This window comes from Centropristis striata, chromosome 11 (assembly GCF_030273125.1).
Source record: "Centropristis striata isolate RG_2023a ecotype Rhode Island chromosome 11, C.striata_1.0, whole genome shotgun sequence".
Classification (NCBI taxonomy): domain Eukaryota; kingdom Metazoa; phylum Chordata; class Actinopteri; order Perciformes; family Serranidae; genus Centropristis; species Centropristis striata.
The window spans coordinates 15,754,762-15,767,968 of NC_081527.1; the positions used below are offsets into that span (position 1 = coordinate 15,754,762).

Consider the following 13,207-nt stretch of genomic DNA (forward strand, 5'->3'; position numbering starts at 1 on the left):
TAAAACTAAGACTAATAAGAAATCCAAAACTTTTATAACCTTGGTAGGCATTGTACATTTCTGTAGAAAGTACAAATACTTTAAATAGTGGTTAACATTGTGAATTAAAAAAAAAATAAAGATCTAAAAAAAAGATCTGGTTTTTGCTTAAAAACAAACAAAAAACCCCACCGTAATGTAACTACTGGATGTAGTTTAGGAAAAAAAAATGTTGAAAATTAAAGCAATACTGGATGTAGTTGCTTAGATTACTTAGACCATAATATCTGAAAGTGACATATTTTAAGTACAGATGTTAATTTACAGGTAAGCGTCAAACAAAAACAAAAAAATTGGCCTTAGGTTTCAAACGTGATCCGAACAGGACCCAAACACCTGTCTCCCCGGTGGAAGTCTGGTGTCTATATGACCCATTGAGACACCTCCCTGTGCGGCCTATTACACTCATTATACAATGTCACCAGCCCGGAGGTGCAGCTTAAGGGTGTTGAACACATTTCACATCAACATATCTGTATTTTGCAGGATGCCAACCTTGCCAACTGGGCTGATTGTAACAACGCTTACAAATTCTGTTTATGCCTAAGACCCCCTCCTCTGAATTCACATATTTAAATGCAGTACCACTGCAAGAAAAAAGGAGCAACTGAAGTATAAACATATTTGGCATCTAACAATAACTGGCTCTGCTAAATGTGCTCCCCGAATCCCATTCTCATTCAGTGTGAGCACCAGATGCTGAAGCACAAACAACAGCTGAAGCTACAAAGCGACAAACAGGGTTCCAACATTAGTGATTTAAAGATGTGTTGGTAGTCATATGCAGAGAAGCATTAGGGCATACAGTAAACATGCAGAGCTTAGAAATGTCTGTCTGTTAATTAGCTGTTGCTGACAGGCTGTTGATGTGTGGGAACGAGTAAAAGGGAATAGATGCATTAAAAAAAAACACTGTAAATGCTCAGACGCAGTGAGGTGTGTATAATATGTTGGGATGAACGCTGTGGTACTGATGATGCACTGATGTGTGCAATTAAAACAAAACAAAAATCCTCCAAGCCACACAGGCAGCACTTGATTCATCTGTGGGACTGATGTGTGTGTTCATGCGTGTGTCACAATCTGCTTGTCATGACATCCCACCCAGTGTTTGGCTGAATGTTAGAGGTCTCATTTTCATAACCGTGACCACACCGCGCTGCACTGCTGAATTTACAGTATGATCAGAATCCCTCTTGTGCTGCCTGTCACATTAGGTGGGCCGGGAATGAGGGGACATCACCTGACGTGTGTGGCAACAGCTGGAACAGTAGGCAGCTGGATAAAACCCCGACAACATATTTTTGGAAATGCACCCAAAACAATTGACTGAGCTGCGCTATTTAATTGTTGCGTTGAATACTGTAATTAGAAAACTGCCAGTCAAATCTAGAGAGAATAGGAGAAAACAATGCATCATGGGATGTGGGATTACTTCATGATGTTGGTGATGTGAAGGTTGAAGGAATAAACCCATGAATAGGATCTCTTATCAGCGTTTTATTGCATATTTGATGATTAGGGCTGCAAGCCTCTCTGATCTTTTGTTTATTTTCACCACTCATGTTAATTGCATTTGCTTTTTCCAAAGATCGCCAGTGACAAAACTGACTCTTCTGCCCACAGCAGGTTTAATGAGCCCCCGGCTGCCACTGCTGTGGCTTTGACACAAAGTAAATGTGTTGAAACGCTTTGCTGTGTCAGGCTCAACAAAACTCTATCCCCTCGAGTGAGCCCCCTTTCAGACTGCTAGGTCTGCAGTACATAGGGCTTTCATTTGAGCTACAAATTTCACACACACCCTTTTGTGTGTGTGGGGAGGGGGTATTTGTGTGTCCCTCCAGGCTCCTTCCCCTCATCAGTTGGTGCCAGGGGAGTGCTTGAAACATGACTCAATCAGGGCCACGGTACAGCCCTGAGAGATGACTGTCAGTCAGTGTCATTGTGCAAAGGATGGAAAATGTCATTTACATCCAGAGACGCCTGCCACCTCAGGTAATTTTTCTTTTACCTCACCTCCTTTTCATTAATGCTTCATGTAAGAGTACATGCTTTTCAAACATGTTATATATCACATGCAGTATGACAGCAGTAGAGGACTGGACAAAGGACAAAATGGAGATGCGGCAAATATCAATAAGGTATATGAGAAGACTCAGAACATAGAGTCTCCACTTAGGCAGCAAAATGCTCATTTCTTATTCTTACATGTTTATGAGGTTTAAATTGGATCCTCATCAAAATAAATATAGTATAAGACAGTCCTACCTTTTTTTTGTTTACTCTGATGAAGACTTGATGCAGAAAAGCATCAGAGATGTTTTTAGGTCTAATATGACTATAAAGGTGTTTTAACTGTTTAAAAATCAGTATTATCCTATTCTATCTACTCATTTTCACTCCTTTTTTAATTTATTTTTAATTATTATTATTTATATGTATGTATGCATATATATATGTATCTATAACTTTTATTTATTTCTGTTGGGTTTTTTTTTACATTTATTTATCTACTCCCCTCATGTTTTGTGTGTAGATGTTTATTATGATGTCACTTATTACAAGTCCTATGTCAAGAAATGTTTAAATGTTTAAAAATGTTTATGTTTGTAAAATGATGAAAAACGCTAAAATAAAAGGTAAAAAAAAAAAAATCTTGTGCCTTGGATTTTTAATATTATTTTTGTGTCTCAGATCCAAGCAGCTATTGTCTGACAAAATTTAGCTTTTTCTTAGCCTTTCAAAATGACGTACCTTGTCTAAACAATCCCGTTAAAGACGATCTCTCAACTCCAACTTCATTCTCTTGTCTGAAGTTCCTAATCGGACTGTAAACAATGACCGGTGCACAGAAGTGGAAATCTTGGCGCCGATATCTATTATCATGGACATTGTTACACTGGAACCCCATAAATATTAGTAACTGCTCCCACAGGCTTAATCGTCGCCAGACTTATATCCTGTCTAAGAATATGAAGAATCTGTACAAGGCCGGATGGCACCAAATTTCACAATTCAGACTCATGACTACAAAGCAATAAACATTTAAATGTATTTGTGGATGAAGCAAATACTTTAGATCTACAGTATTACATAAGTAGTACATAGTTAATGTGCATGTGTCATCAATCTGTTAACCAAGTGAGCGTGGTGTATGAAAATACAAATTAATTCCTATTTTTCATTATTGTTATTGTGGTTCTTCCAAGTTTATGTACCTAATCTGTTAAAGATTGGATGAAATTTGTAGTAGGAGTGATGAAAAATATTGTTTTTGCTCAGCCAGAAATTTGCGTGGGTTATTCTGATGCATTCATCTTGAACCATGTAATCCAGGAAAAGTCTCTCAGTACAAGAGTTGTGAGCCAAATTGTAAAGTGCTTCATAAATAGCCATATGGCTGCCAAAGTCTGCCCAGTAGTTTTTGAAATATCCTGCAAATTAACAGATAAACCAAACATATGGGACCAGAAATGAACCAGTAGGTAATAGATGCTGTGAGTATTATGGTGGACTCACCTCTGCCTGTGCTGTAATGCTGCAACTTGTCACTGTATACCGCCTCCTTGGTGTATGCCCTTTTCCTGAGGGAGCAATGAATATTGAGAGAGAAGAGAGAGAAAGAGAGAGATGACGGGATGAAAGGAAGTGTAAACGAGGCCTTATTACGCTTCATGTTTCTCTGTATGGCCTGAAAATGACGTGGCTGAAATTGAATCAGTTGCAGAGGGTTAGCAATGGCAAATGAAGTTTATGAAAATGAGCTGATTTTTAATTAGACCTTGATAGGATCTCTCTGCTTTTCATCTGTCTCCTCTGCCTCAGCATCAAAAGAGCCTGGCCCGTTTGATGAACACTTTACTTGCTCAAAGTTGCACACAGTGCTGCAGAAAATTCGACTTTCATATATTTAAAGCAGAGCAAGATAGGAATGTGACAATGTGACAAACTGGTGCAATATTGGCTTGAGTAAAGCCTGATTTCCACCGGGCGCGTTACTGCAGCGTCACGTCAGCGTCGCGTATGACGTTGCAAATAGGTAACACTCTAATCAATGAGAGCATTTCCACCGGGCGTGCTGCGTAACGTTACAGCAGCGTCACGTTACAGCAGCGTCACGTTTCAGGCCAAACGCTGCCAAACGCTGCCAAATCGCGTGAATCTCAACAGAGCAGATCGCACCAGACAGGAAGTCCGACTCAGAATCAGCGTAAAACACTTCCGCCCCTTTCAAAATAAAACACAATACGCAGTTCATGCAGCCTAAAACTACTTCACATCAACATTATGTTATGACCGGGGCACCAGATCAGCAATCAATCAATCAAAGGGTCTCAGAGGATCGGCGACACGGACGACAAGAGACTGATTGTTGAAGTGGAACATCATACAATCATTTATGACATAAGATATTGTTTTTATAAGGATAGATGGTCAGATCAACATATCTTTCACCTCAGAGAAGCAAAGTAAGTTGGTTTTTGTTATTGTTGTTTATTTTATACACACAGTTTATCCATAGACTGTATAAATAGAGTTTAAAGTTTATCACGGGATCTTGCGGTCTCCCTTATGGTTAGGATTATCGCGTGATCTCGTTATCTCGCGTGTATACGGCCGGCTCGCTAAGCTGACGTGCTGCTGCTGTAACGCGCCCGGTGTGAATTGACAGATGCAGCAAAAACGCTGTGGAGACGTGCTGCTGCTGTAACGCGTCCGGTGGAAATCCCCAGTTAGTCAGTTAACGGGGCAAAATTGGAGATGTTAGGTTCTTTTTGGAAATTCATATTCTAGTTCAAATATGTCAACGTAGTTTTACTTTTTGTCAAATTTATTGCAATGACTAAATATTATGTAAGTATATATAAGGAGTTACATATTGTATGTTCCAATGTGTGACCTTGGAATGCGGCCATGTTGCTAATACAGTATGCCTGAATGTTACTGAATGGAATATGTTTGATTTCAAGATTTCATATCAAGATTATAATAAATAAATGTATTTTTATTTTATATTATTAATTTGAATATATATTATATTTTTAATGTATCTTTTTTTCATTGATTTATTTGTTTTTTAATCGAATCATGTTTAAAGTTCAAGAAAACCCACTGTTAAACGGACAATTTTTAAAAAGTTCAATAAATGCATGATGTTTCCAAAATCAATGAGTAATGTTAATAATTACGACCAAAATAATCAGTGATATGATTGTTGCCATAACAGATCAACCCTATTCACTGGATGAGTTTCAGTATCAAAGAATATCAGTATTTTTAGCATATATTTTCCAGATACATATATCAATGTTAATTACACATACTGTATTGCATGCAAAGTAGTCATGGTTAGAATGATTAAAAACTGCCATCCATCACAGTGTGATGGGTATCCATCTTCATGTGGTGTTGCCATCTGTCTTTCAACAGTTATTAGCAAATGGGGGAGCATGGCTTTTGCATTGGATAGCATGGGGTTAATGTTATTATGTCAACCCCCTATATTGCTACAGTACCCCAGGAAGCTATATGCTGTCATTGCAATTATGAAAGTGGGCTTGATTTGTTGCTATTTTTCTTCCTGAGGAGAAAAAATTGGGAGCATGAAATAAAGCTAAATTAAATTTTTGTCAGGGAAAAATGTAGTCACAATGAAGTCACTCACTTTGCAGCAGTTGCTGCATGTATTGCAAGAGAAAAGAAAAGGAAAATGTGGTTACCTGCTGCACACGATGGAGATAGCGACAAGGGAAACAATAAAGACCACTCCTGCTGCCGCTGACCCCGCAATCAGAGGAAGCTGCTCCCTCAGCTCAGACTTGAAGTCATCTGTGTTACACAAAGAAAAAGGCACCAGACAGACATTAACAAAGGCTTAGGTAGAGCTTAAGGAGCATGACTGTGTTTATTTAGAGGTGTGTATGTGAGTGCGTGTTTGGGAGGTAGAGGGAAGAAAAAAAAGGCAGAGCAGAATGGTTGGACTGGGTGTACTGATGGATAAAGAAAACATATAGATCTCTGTGCTGAGAGGTGCTGACTGAAATCCGGTGAGCTTTAGCAAGACTGACTGACAGGTTGTGTTTGATAAACCAGGAGAGAGACAGAGAGACAGAGAGTGACAGAGAGGCATAAAACTGATGGTGAGAAAGAGCGAAGGGGGCCTCTCAGTCTGCTCCTGTCAGAAAGGAGAGGACAAGAAAGTGCACCATGGAATGTTGTTTCTCAGGTGTTGAAAAGAAAGTCGTCTCCTGCCAATCACACATGTAGCCCAAACTTGTTCTATGTACATAGCCGGAGCAGGCTGGTCGTAGTTCAGAGGACGGCTTAAATGCCTGCCTAAAACCTCGACACAGCAGAATCCTCAGTTATCTTTTTGTGCGGCTGTCTTCCCGCGATTTTGGCACCAGCAAACACTGTATTTAAAGCAATGCACGATTTAGCATGCTGCAGGCAAATCAGCAGCTTCTAAATCCAATCCCCCGTGTAGAATGGGCCTATTGGATTAAAGTGATAAAGGGAGAACTAATGCATCTTCGAAGCAGTGTGAGAGCTGGGATATATGAGGAAACTCAATGTGACAGGAATTGCTCACTCTTTTAACTTGCACATTTATCAAGTACATTTCAAGCAAACAGTCTGAATGATGTTCCGGCTTCTCAGGCTTCTCAGGCAGTCTTCCTGTTCTCTTTTGATGCATATTAGCCGTAAGAGGTCCAGATAAATCTCCCCTTCACCCATATGAGAATGGTGATTTCCCCTGACAGCCAGAAATCTCACAGCTACCTGTTCCAGTTGTAAATAGGCTCCTATTACAATCAGTTAGTTAATGGGGCCTCAGCCTATTAGAAAGCTGGATAACTGTGACATCAGTAACCCTACTGATGGACCAATCATTTTATTTCATCACACCTGCCAATCAAGTCTGCAAGACCGCTTGTGTGTGTTTGTGTGTGTCGAGGTGGCAGAAGGACACCTTGTGGAGGTGTATGAAAACGTGCCAACAGGAAGACAAAAGGGATTATATGTTTTGGGAAAAAACATGGAGGAAGAGCAGCGGTTAGGTGGCAAGGTGGTGTCTCCATGCTTGACAGGGGGAAGAGGAGAGGCAGGGGGTGGAGCTGTGAGTGTCAGCATTTCTCTAGCGTCTGCTGCTAATTGCCTTGACGAATGTCCTGCCATGGCAGCGGGCCAATGGATGAACCGTAAACTGTGTTTGTGTGAGCCTGTGCGAAGCATGTGCTCGTGCATGTTCGAGTGAGAGGTAATTTGAGACCAGGAGGGTGATGCAAAGGGGCTATGACTGTGCTGCTACATATGCTCTGCGCAGGTAAATAGCCACAGTGATCACCTTCATCATCATTATTATCCTTCCGATCTTCCCCCCAAGATCATCACCGTCTTATTTATCGGTATCATCTTCATTAATGCAACACAATGTGGAAATGTCACTCCTGTCTTCTAAACATTATGAGCTATGGCCACACATGCGTAGTGGCCTAATAGTCCAGTAATGAAAAAGCACCTTGGCAGATCTTGTGAATGGGATTCATTCAAATCCATCCAGACTGAATCATGCTTTGTTAATTTTAGCACCCATTTTACTGTCTGGCAAGTCTATGAAATAGTAGTACATGAAGAAATGATATGCACCAACCCTGCACACACACCTCCTTGCACTTACACTAATAAACTTAGTTCCACAACCTTGCCAGTATAGCAGGTGTTGCAGCTCCTCTTCAGCCCCTTCTCTCTCTCTCCAACCATCCAGCCCCCCATGGCAAAAAAATTAATCTCATCAACTACTAATCACAGCTATGCATTCTGGGACGGCGCTCCAGCAACAGAAGGGCCGGGTGAAAAACCAATTAGCTAAGCATTTTGGATCAAGCACAGTTAGTTGCACAAACAAAAGACACTCAGCGTTCTACATATTCAAAGCACCCACACACACACACACACACACACACACACACACACACACAAACCTGACCGTGAAGGAAATTAATTTAGCTGTAGAAATAGAAGTGCAATCAAACATTACGGTTCCCCTCTATCTCACCTACTAATAATAATTCAACAACAAATACAAAGAGCGACAAGAGTGTTAGAAAGAGTTATGTGTATGTGTCTGTATATTTGTGTGAGACAGAGAAGGATAGAGAGAGACAGAGAGAGCTGTTTCTCCTGGCTCGGCAATCCTTACCATCTGTGAGGGTTTGGAAGCACATCTTGCTGCTGTATTTGCCAAAGCCAGCCACAGTCCGAGCTCGCACCTGTACCACGTAGACTGTACCCGCCCTGAGAGCCTCAACGCGTGCGGTGTTGGTTTGGCTTCGCAGGATGGTGGAGTTAATCTCTGCATGGTCCTGAGAGGAGCAACGAACACATGGAGCAGGTTAGAGATGACTTACAGAGAAGATGTCAGCGGGAAAGTGTTTAAGCGTACAGTTAGGAAAACTCAGAGCCAGCAGTAGTAGCAGGAGTTTGACAGTGAGACAACAAACAGACTTTTTAAGCATTGTATATTCAGGAAATAGTATGGGAAAAGTGGAAAAAATTCAGAGTAAATCAGTTTAGGCTGTATTGTATTGTAGAGCCCGACCGATACAGGATTTTTGAGACTGATGCGGATACTGATTTTAGAGAGCTAAAATTCATCGATAACAGATATGGTGGCTGTGGTGAATGAAAAAAAAATTATTATTTTTTTTTTTAATTGTGCATCGATTTTTCACCAAATGGACCCATAAAGATACTTTCTCAAGCATAAAACTTTATTAAATATTTAACATTGTTATACATTATGCAAACAGCCAATCAGCCAATTCTATAAATCATAACTGAGAAAATAAAGAATAAATAAGAATAAAATAAATAGCTAAATAAACATAATTACTGTTCGGTTTCAGTCAATTGCTGACAAAAAAATTATAAAAAATTAAAAGCTAACACCATTTCTAAATCATGCCAAGCACATTATATATTGTGTAAGCTAAATCAACATAATTACTGTTTAATTATTGAAAAAAAGAATTGAAAAAAATTACTAACTAACTAACACCATTTCTCAATCACAGCAAGCAACATTTTCTGCATTTTATATTGTGTAAAAAACTTTTCATAATGGCATTTATCTAGGAGCTTATACAGCGATACTGATGTGCCTTTGATAGGCCAATATCGACCAATAACATCTATCAAGCGATATATCTGTCGGGCTCTAGTATATTGTAGTTGTTGTTAACCAGATATACAGAAAATGTAGTCTACTTTTGATAAACAAAAATGACAGATAAAAACAGCAAATAGTAGAGACACATAGAAAGAAGAAATAGAGGAGAACACTGAGTCCTTCCTCAAGACACCTTGCAAAGGCTGTGCTATGATTCATATTTTGCTTACATGGTTTTCCACATAAAAAGAGGAAAAAGAGAAAAAATCTGAAAAGGTGCTAGAAGCTACTCTTTCTCCATCATTCAGAAATTCTGGATCTGTCCTTTGCACCAAACCCACCACTGCTGCTAGCACTAGGTTGGCCGGTGAAAGAGCAGTGTAGCATCTTATACTTGTTTACATGGTTTTGAAACTGTCATTGGTACTCTGTCGTTCCAAAAAAGACATTCTCAGCCATGGCTTTGATTGTTTAATTTGCTCATGATATGTCTTGTCCCATAAGAAAACATCATATGGACATATTAACATGGTTAAGAGCTTGATTTTCATTGGAGGGGAGTTGAAAGGCAGTGAAGCTCTATTAAACATGATGTCTAAAGGGCCCATTTAAACAGCAACAGGTAATCTGTTTCTGCTTCCCATTTTAACAAGGCTTTGGTCAGTTTAAACTTCAAATACACAACATTACAGCAAGCATACACACATTAAAACCTACACACAAGCACACCACTCACAGACTATAATTCCCATTCATACAGTAACACAATATGGTAATTAAAGGCAATCATTTTTTGCAAATTACAAAGAGCAATAGCTGCTTCTGAACAGTAATAGAATAGCATTGCATATTTGTCTCTTCAGATGTGCTTTATGAGGCAGTTTAATTACTGCAAGAAGTTTGAACATTACATCCTCTTGTTTTGTTGTCTGAAGTAGGTTGCTTTTTAAATATGATGGCAGGGCAGTTCCACCCACAGAAAATATTTCATTTTTTTCCATTGAAGTGAAAGCTATTAAAATTCTTGGTGCAAACTGTATGTTGTAACATTCTATCTAGGTATTGGTGCTCTGTTTTTACATTTGAATATCTGTTTATAAACCCCAAAATACATGTATGTATGCATACATATCATCCATTATGTAAATGACAGTGGGACCTGCCCTCCAGATTCACCATCTCTCTCTCTCTCCAGGCTCAAGAGAGCCAGTCAGGCAGTCTGCTGCAGTGTAGTTTGAGGCTTGGTGGAGGTATCTGATACGGGGGATCAGTAATTACTTAGGCCTGTCACCTTCCCATAACCCAGAGTGAATATGACAGCCAGAAAATAAGACTGCACCTACACTACACCCACCACTGCAGGCTGCTGATAGCTGGATGCAGACATACTGTAGAGAGGGAGGGGGGCAGTTGAAAGTGAAGGGGCCAAATCCCCTGTGTCAGTAAAAAAATGTAAATAGAGGCAGGCAAATACACTTTGGTAAACACACTGTTGTTTAAAGCTGGACAGCATTTTAATTTACACATATGACTGCTCTGAGAAATTTGACAACAGTGTGGAGTGGTGAAGGAAGTGAGGGAGGGAGGGAGGAGGAGGAGGAGGAGGAGGAGGAAGATGATGGCAGGAAGCGATAAGAAACTCGAGGCAGAAGCAACCCACATCGAAATCATTATCCAATCTGATTGGTGTAATTGAATCATTCCGGTTGCTCCGTCATTGAGCAGACGGAGCAACCCCGCATAATGATTTGTGCAATCACATTAGCTCTTATTGGACACTCTGGGCTTGATGAAGACAAATGTTTGGTCTTAGGATGGGAGAGCATCGCACCAACAGGCTTTCATTCTATCTCAGAGAGGAAAGAGATGTTTATAAATGGAATGCTGGATGTAACTGGGTTAGAGAGTTTAATCATTTCACAGACCTTTTGTCCATTAGATCACACAATATGTCATCTCTCTAACAGGCTGCAGTCAAATACTCAAAAATTCTGACTTTAAAGAGGCAGCTTGTGAATTTGAAAGAGCTACAGCAGACATGGAGCCCCATGAGAGACCGGGGCCATAGTCACCTATTCATCTGGTATAAGACATGGTTGAGTGCACATGGACCACTTGGGGTCAGGAATTGCCTTCTCCTGCTGCAGTTTTCTTGTATTTCTCAGAGCCACACCCCCATCTGTTGAGTTTGATTGGAAGACAGGTGAGAAAACAGATGGCAAACCACCAATGGGGGAGAATCCCTTGAGGGAGCACCAGCCAGGAATGGCCCTTTCATGCTGCCAGTCAAATAGGGATTATGTGACACACACACACACACACACACACACACACACACACACACACACACACACACACACACACACACACACATCTGCCACTTAAAAATGAGCTGGCATTTGGCACTCCAGCAGGTTAGGGGATAGCCAATAAAAAGGCCATGCCAGGAGGGACTTCCAGCCACGAGAGGTCCTCTCCTGCTGCCAGTCAAATGGGGATTATGAGGACCACACCCTCACTTGCTAAATAAAGACAGTGGTGCAGGTGGGAAAGCAGATGGCTGAGCAGCCAATCAAAAGCATTGCCAGGGGTGACAGACAGGAAGCCCTGCGGGGAGTTTGGTCTCTGCAGCATACAGTAAAATCAGTGAGACAAACTTAACAAGGAGAGTCTTCCTAATTTATATTGTTAATTGGTTACTGTCCAAAGATGTGCAATGAACTAATCAAACTACCTACTTGGACTTGGAAACACATTGAACACTGAAACTGGGCTAATGTGGACAGATTTAATTGGATCCAATTTAAAGGACTGACTCATTTTATTAGATGTACTACATTAGCACTGGATCTATAATAATCACATTGCTGGGAGTCAAATACTTGAATTTTTTTGTCTTATTACAACTTTATATTAATTTCTTGGAATTGCTGATTTCCTTCGAATTGCCATTGCCAGTGGACTGCAAAGGGGAGATCTCTTTTTTAATTTACTTTCCCACTTATTTTCTGACGGTATTTTGGAGGGAGAGTTTTCCAGTCAAAAACCATTACTGTTGTGGGCCTGTAAAGGCTACCGAGACATTATATGTGATATTGGACTATAAAAATAAACCTGACTTGATATGGTGTGTGTATGTGTGTGTGTGTGTGTGGGTTTTTCAAAAAAAGCCAACCACTCAGAATGGACAGCATGGCCACCTGGCACAAAGACAGATATTGTTCATACCATGTGTCCTCTTCACAGGCTCACACACACACACACACACACACACACACACACACACACACACACACACGTAGAGAAAGGGGGGAGTGTGTGAGGGAGAACGTTCTAATGTGTTCGTAAATTGGAAATGAATGAAATAACTCTAGCCCATTAGTGTTAAAATTAAAATGCATTGCCTAAGGTAAAAAAAAAGGGGGGGAGGAATTTGGACTAACAATTTAAATCTCAGAGACTAGATGGGTTTTATTACTAAATGCAAATAATAACCTCATGAATTCTAATCTAAAAAGAAGAGGGTAATTATTTTATATGGAAATACAATGGTGATAAAATCTGATATTAAAGACCATTCAAGCCTCTTAAACGTTTTTTTTTCATTTTTTTTTTTTTTTGGGGGGGGGGGACTAAAATAATGCAAAAACAAATTATATCACTATACAGAAAGAAAATAAAAAAGACCTCTCATTCCGATTATGCAGAGCCACCCACTAAACACTAGTGAGTGTGGTAAGAGAGAGGTGAGAAGGAGCATCTTATCCACAGTATTATTTAAAGGGAACTGTTTTTGCTTCAGCACTCCCAGTCAGTTTTTCTTGTTCTTTGCAAGCACCTCCATTTGAGATGACTCTTTGTATGCATTTCGTTCACCTGGAGACTAACAAGGAGGCCTGAGCGAGCGGGGTGGGAGGCAAACAAAGAAGGAGAGAAGAAGGGAGTCTGAAGGAGGAAATGTGAATACCCTTGCTGGGGGACCAAGGGAGAGCTGCA

General features: G+C 40.2%; 1 protein-coding gene across 3 annotated transcripts in view; it reads right to left on the bottom strand.

Annotated features, from left to right (window-relative positions):
* LOC131981115 (ephrin type-B receptor 1-B) overlaps nt 1-13,207 on the bottom strand; it is a 170,674-nt gene that overhangs the window by 25,512 nt on the left and 131,955 nt on the right. For all 3 annotated transcript variants that reach the window (XM_059345422.1, XM_059345421.1, XM_059345423.1), the window contains exons 7-9: nt 8,243-8,405; nt 5,760-5,868; nt 3,559-3,623 (exon numbers count right to left, since the gene is read on the bottom strand). In XM_059345422.1, the coding sequence (XP_059201405.1) occupies nt 3,559-3,623; nt 5,760-5,868; nt 8,243-8,405 (337 nt within the window). The remainder of the gene's footprint in view (nt 1-3,558; nt 3,624-5,759; nt 5,869-8,242; nt 8,406-13,207) is intronic.